Raw genomic sequence first — 6717 nt, forward strand, 5'->3', positions numbered from 1 at the left:
CATCAGCTTGGGTAGGGAGGTCTTCGGCCGGGGCAATGGGGGTATCAGGATCAACCATCACACAAGTCTACCAAGGATGAAGTCTCTACTTTCCTCTACTACGGCCTCGATACTTTCTTGCTTCACTTGGCTGTACTTACAATTCCTTGGGTATCGGCGCAAGATTAGTTGACCACAAAGGCACGATTTTCAACTTCCGGACTGACTAGACTGTTATCGATGCATTAACGCTCATCAATTAGTTACTTTCCCATCCATGTCACCCGAGGAGCCCCAGAGGAGTCCTCATCGTCATCATACCGCAGCTCGTCGACGACGGTTCACTGAGCCAACAGCGCACGCTTCTACTCACCAAGGGCGACCTGGCAACATTGACCTCACGATATCTCTCCTGACTAGACTTGTGCAAGGGCATGATCCTGATCGGGTAGCGCATCTTTCATCACTATAGAAGCATTAGGGGATTCACTCAGATACTCACTGAAGTGCTGGCCTATCAAGGGGACATGCTTCCATGGGGAGCCAGAGCCATGTGAGTTGTGACAATTACTTTCCAGCTAGATGCGGTATTCTCAGGTCGGTGGGATCGAGCTCAGCCGATTCAGAATTTGTTAAGGACATATTTACTAGACTCACCAGAAAGTACGTCACCCTCGCATCAGTCCTGCATCACTAGAATAGAGTTTTCCTTGTCGAGGCATAAGCGACCTCCGCCCCCCAACTTGAACAAGAGCACCTCGTGGATGACTGATTACGAGTTGGATCTCGAAGACAGCGTCGAAGAGTCGCTTACGCTGTCCGAGGAAGGCAAGTCTATTACTCAATCGCTCCACTCGAACACGTGATCGATTCAACATTATCCCCGTAGCTTGTCGTTTCGGGTGACATACGCGAGGGAATCCAACGCTCCGCCTTATCGTTGAGTGTGGCGGCTTCTCCTTATGGTCGATATTGCTGAGCTGTAGTTCGCTTCTTCAGATTACGACGAAGATTCCAATGTCTCGGAAGAAGACGTTTTGGCATCGGCCACTGAAATGCAACGTAAATAGTTCTCTGCCAAGTCTCATCCATTGTCTCTCAAACTGTGAGGCGGGTAAGGTATCTCTGCAGGTAAGCAGTCGGAGAGCCTTCTAGCAGTTATAGAATGCTTTGGCCGTATAAAAAAACAGGTGAAATCTATTCACATGCTTTCACAATGAGTGTATCTGCTCAGACTGAGGTGGTGTCCAAGGCTGCGAAGGCCTGTTTGGAAGCGATCAGTGGTGAATCACCTGATAGACGAAGAGATCGTCGCAGGTGGTGCAGAGATGTTACATCGTGGGTAACTGAGTCGTGATGATCTATTCTTAGGCGAGGGCTTGCCGCCAATCAAGCAGCATGTACTGAAGCTAAACGAGTTAGGATAGGGGCTTCACTGATGCAGAGAGCCAAAGAAAGAGAAATGGCTCAATTGAAGGAGCGTCTGGGTCGACTCATGGAGACCTATGAGACTAAGTTCGGACAATATGTCGCTATCATGACTGAGCTCACCGTCCACTCCCAGAGGTAGCGTGACTCCTCCGAGACTCCATACCAGAGTGCGTGCAGGGATTGTTACGCCGACAAGCGACTAGAGATCTATGAAGAGATGGCACTTGAAGATGAGCCACTTTTGATGGATGCACTTGCTGATGCTATCAGCTTTACCAATCTGGCGAGGAACGCTTATCTGCTCTCCGCCTTTAAGAAAATTGCCGCACTATACGGCAAGATGCGACCCCATGCTGAGACCATCCGATCGATCAGGGAAGGAAAAGTGAGCCGCCGGGGACTGCTCACGTTTTGATTGAACCGCTTCGTTCACTAGCTCTGGCAGTAGAATCGCTTTAAAACGTTGAGGTGTAGTTGAAATGCTCGAGAGTAGCCGTCACCCATGCTGGACGGCTACTTGGGTCATCCAAGGGAAGCTGAATGGTGTTCTCAGGTGCTCACTGCACTCCGAACGCAGACGGGGATTGATGAGAATGCGATTGCCAATGACGAGACTTTGGAAGGAGAAGACACTGAAGTCGGTTCGGCGGCTACTAGCATGTTGACCTCAGCAGTGGGAGGGAGCCAGATCGGTGTAGATGAGCAGGAGGACCCATCCACACCCGTTGGAGACGATCCTATTGTCACTCCTTCTAACAGAAGTGACAGCGACGAGCCATATACGCCTCGTGAAAATCTTCACATAACCACATCTAGTGGAGGTGATAGCGAGGAACCAAATACGTCTATTGGAGATCATAACAGTACCACACCTTCGATTAAAAATGGTGTCGGCGAAGAACCTGTGTCTAGTCAAGACCGTCCCATCACCACTTCATCAAGTCTGAGTGGTGTCGACGAACCATCTACGTCACCTCGAGAGCATTCTATCACTACACAGTTGAGCGGAAGCGATATCGAAGAGCCATCAAGTTCCCATGGAGACCGTATCGTCATCACGCAATCGAGTCGAGGTGGTATCGAGGATCCGTTAACTTCCGGTGAAGATGGTCTCATTACCACCACCCCATCCAATCAAAGCGGGGTCGACGAGCCGTCTTTCGCGCTCGGTCAAGACTATCCACATGGCGTCGACCCCGGCATTACGTCACAGTTGAGGCAAAGTGGCGGCGACGGCCTGTCTGTCTCCTCCCGATACTCTTCTAGCTCTTCAACACCAAGTGAGAGTAGTAGCGATGAGTCATGCGGCTTTCTTCAAGACCATATCCTTATCACATCATTGGGTCCGACTATGGTTGGCGAGGTAGTGCGGCAATATTACTACTATGAATCGCCGCTCCTCGTGATTCTGTCCGTCAGGCTGACTGGCCGTCAAGCGTTCCGGGAGGGAGCCATTCGATGTCGAGGCCTGTAGAGAAGGTGCGTCCTCTCTTTTACTTTTTGTCGACCATTGACAACATTAGGTCTCATCGGATGACGAGCAGAAAAAGTTAGAAGCCCATAAGAAGTCATTGAATAAGACGGTTAAGCGTATGCGGAGTATGTTGAACCTCGTAGTGGAGAGCATAGCCAGTGCTGAGGTAGGCTGGAGTGCGCATATTTGAGCCATCCCATCGACGACGACTCAGATCGAAGACGTTATCCTTGCGGAGCAGGAAACCAATTTAGACGCAGCTTCGGAGTGCAATGCATATATCACTTACGCGAGGTGTCTCCTACAACAGGAAGAGGAAGAGGCTGAACGGGTAGGCTTCCAGTTAGTCTCGTCGCCCAGGACGACAGTTCTTTTCTTCTGATAGAGACTCTTGGACGCGGAACTCTCGGACGCGGAACTCTCGGATGCTGCCTCGGACACTAGCCGGCCGGGCATGATACGTTCGGACACGGGCCGTTCGGACAGGAGTTCACCGGACATGCTACGCTCGGACACGGGCCGTACGGATTCGAGCCGGCCGGACATGCTACGCTCGGACACGGGCCGTACGGATTCGAGCCGGCCGGACATGCTACGCTCGGACACGGGCCGTACGGATTCGAGCCGGCCGGACATGCTACGCTCGGACACGGGCCGTACGGATTCGAGCCGGCCGGACATGCTACGCTCGGACACGGGCCGTACGGATTCGAGCCGGCCGGACATGCTACGCTCGGACACGGGCCGTACGGATTCGAGCCGGCCGGACATGCTACGCTCGGACACGGGCCGTACGGATTCGAGCCGGCCGGACATGCTACGCTCGGACACGGGCCGTACGGATTCGAGCCGGCCGGACATGCTGCGCTCGGACACGGGCCGTACGGATTCGAGCCGGCCGGACATGCTGCGCTCGGACACGGGCCGTACGGATTCGAGCCGGCCGGACATGCTGCGCTCGGACACGGGCCGTACGGATTCGAGCCGGCCGGACATGCTGCGCTCGGACACGGGCCGTACGGATTCGAGCCGGCCGGACATGCTACGCTCAGACACGGGCCGTTCGGACAGGAGCTCACCGGAAATGCTACGATTGGACACGGGCCGTTCGGACAGGAGTTCACCGGACATGATGAGACCGGACACGGACCGCTTGGATGCGGGGACATTCAGCCCGACTTCGGGTTCTAACGGTGTCGATTCGGAAGGCGAGCAATCCAATCTAAGTGCCGAGACGCATTCTAAAGTGCCGCCCAACGTCTGGCTGGCTAACAAAGATGCTCTTCAAGACTGCGAATCTTCGCAGAACCAGTTGGAAGAGGTGGTAGTCAATGAGTCGCTAGAGTCCTCCCCCCAATGGGGTCCTGTCATCAGGCCACCCGCGAATTCGGCAGTCTCTCTGCAGCTGTGCACCGCAGGGGTGTCGCGTTGACTAAGAAAATACAGAGTTACCTCTGGGAGGACTCCGAGGTTCCACCGGATGTAGGCGACTTGAAGCTCTCGTTCTTTTAGAGGAATGCATCTCAGGATCCTCTGGCCCAAGCAGAAGAAGACTCGATCGAGGTGGCTAAGAATGCTCATCGCGAGACCATAGGCGTAGTGGGGTGGCTATCGGGTGCTCTGGAGAGGATACCGCATACACCGGAGCATTCATGGGAACTCACAACTACCGATGTAAAAGACTAGTTCAGTTCCGATACTGCTTCGCTCGAATAAGCGGTGACTGAGGTCTGTTGCAGGTTCGGGATGCGCTACATTTCCTGCCCACCAAAGTCGAGAAGTTGGTGAACTCGTATGTAGCCCATCAGGATTCCTTTAAAGAAGCATCTAGAGACGTGAGGCGACTCTGATCTGAAAAGCTTGCTCTGAGCTCGAATATTACAGGACGAGGAAGCTGCCGAAGTGGTCTTGGATCCTGAGGGACAAGAGGAGGCAGAGGAGGAGACGGTGTGGGAGATGGAGGGAAATGAATGGGAGGAGGCCGAAGGAGACGAGGAAGGGATCGGGGAGGAAACGCCGGAGGGGACGGATGTGAGGCTTGCTTTGGACAAGCTACCATCCCAGTAGGCCTTCAATACTCCGTAGGGAACATCGTGCAGTGTTCTGGCTTGTGAGTAGGTTTGAGGGGACTCGACCGCCAGCCTCACGAGCTGCCACAATTGAGCCCATGGCCAGTGAAGAGGCGGTTAGAGCCCGAGCTGAGGTATTTCGCTTTCCTCTTGGGACTGATCCTCTCTGAGCGTGGCAGTTTCAGGTGAGGAGCAGCTCGTATGAGAAATCGAAAACCTTGGGAGAAGAGTCTGACACTTTTCATCCGGCACAGGTGAGAGCCTGCCTCGACGGAGGTGTGCAGGAGAGTTTTCGTCATCATCAGGTGGTCTGGCTGGTCCTTCGCGGAGTATATGCACGCCTAGCAGGGCAAGTAGGAGAATCGCATGTAGGGGGCACAAGCGGACGGAAGAAGAAATCGAAGGTAAGCCGGCAGAGAACTAACTCAGAGCATCTCCGTATGCAGGGTGCCATATCTGGCAAGAAGAGCGCCCCGACCAATCGCTGCAGTGGGTCGTCTGCTACACCCACTGCCCCCAAGGGTGGACGAAAGACGTAGGAGGAGCTCATAGTTGGGCAAGTGCAGAATGCTGGTGTGGTATGCAGACGTATGAGCCCACGAGAGAAGTCGAGACGAGTTGGGAAGGCATCAGTCACCACGAGCCCCAGGCCTACAGGTGAGCATGTCGGTGGAATGTGGAGGAATGAATATCTCACAGGCTTCCCGTAACCTCCATTTAATGCTTGGATGAGGGAGATAGATTCGTGTATCCGAAGAGCACCTCAGGTACAGGACGCCGAGTAACCCAAAAAAGAGTGCGGCCCTCGAGAGCCGGGAAGCAGGCCTGCAAGATAGTCGCTGAGGAGTTCACCGAGGAGGATGACAACGACAGTGCGCAGGAGGATGAGACCGCTGAGGCACAGGAGGGTATAGAACGTATCCAGAGTAGAGAAGGAGACTCTGAGATAACTAGGACCGATATTGAGGATGATCATTCTCCTGAGGCTGGTAGGTGGATCTTTGCATGAGTATCGGTGGCAATCTGTCATCTGCGATGTCTTTCTATGGATTTAATAAGTAGGAGAGGCATACTATAGAGCCAACGACTCTGAAAAGTGTGTCTAGGTGTGCTCCGCTTCAAGCGCTCTCAGACAGTCAGTTTTACCTTTGCCTCACGAAGGTCTCAGATACACAGGATCGTTGGTCCAAGGAGAATGCCGAGCTTGGGTCTACATGGGTCGATGAGGAGGAGGGGGATAGTAGAGTCGCAGGGAACTCTCGAGCTCGAAGGACAACGGGTCGAAAGCCTGCGAGAAGATCACCAGCGAATGGTCCGGAGTCTTGGTTCTCCACAATGTCAGCACAAACACCCTTCTCAGTTGCCAATGCGGGGGTTCTCTCACGAAGCTCATCTCCTCCCGGAGAAGGCGTTTCTGGCGACGACTACAGACCTCCTAGTTCACCGAGTTTGCGGTTTGGTTCACATGGTGTGTCTGACCTGAATGTTCGAGGGCGCGGTATGGCGCCACCATCGCCGGAGGTGGGTTTTTAGGAGAAAGTGGTGGGCGATAATATCTGCGGCTCGCAGGCCCCTCAGAGGCGCCGCAGATCGTCTGTCAATACCATCCTGGTGGCAGCCGCCGACCGTTTGGGAGAGGAAATCAACGAATTGGGTGACTTCGTCGTCAAACTGCAGAAAGCGTCCGAGGTGGAACTGCGGGAGAAGTAGGTGTCAGTAGAACGTGAACACGCAGAAACATCTCCCTATGGCTCGCCTTATCGT

At 53.8% G+C, this 6717-nt stretch overlaps 2 protein-coding genes across 2 annotated transcripts; both read left to right on the plus strand.

The window, feature by feature from the left end:
- Positions 1-256: 256 nt before the first annotated feature.
- Positions 257-536, plus strand: Pmar_PMAR003585 (hypothetical protein; the record flags this gene model as incomplete). The annotated part of the gene is made up of 2 exons (XM_002784280.1): positions 257-427; positions 474-536. 2 exons carry the CDS (start codon positions 257-259, stop codon positions 534-536), a joined length of 234 nt encoding a protein of 77 aa, XP_002784326.1.
- A 659-nt stretch (positions 537-1195) lies between these two features.
- On the plus strand, positions 1196-6663 carry Pmar_PMAR003586 (hypothetical protein; the record flags this gene model as incomplete). Its single annotated transcript, XM_002784281.1, has 19 exons — positions 1196-1296; positions 1351-1545; positions 1588-1795; positions 1964-2773; positions 2830-2889; positions 2934-3050; positions 3099-3215; positions 3270-4205; positions 4259-4366; positions 4412-4558; positions 4624-4719; positions 4769-4947; positions 5003-5087; positions 5139-5207; positions 5259-5357; positions 5400-5488; positions 5540-5610; positions 5721-5942; positions 6572-6663. 19 exons carry the CDS (start codon positions 1196-1198, stop codon positions 6661-6663), a joined length of 3801 nt encoding a protein of 1266 aa, XP_002784327.1.
- Between the last annotated feature and the right edge of the window lie 54 nt (positions 6664-6717).

This window comes from Perkinsus marinus (assembly GCF_000006405.1).
Source record: "Perkinsus marinus ATCC 50983 genomic scaffold scf_1104296935302, whole genome shotgun sequence".
Lineage (NCBI taxonomy): Eukaryota > Perkinsozoa > Perkinsida > Perkinsidae > Perkinsus > Perkinsus marinus.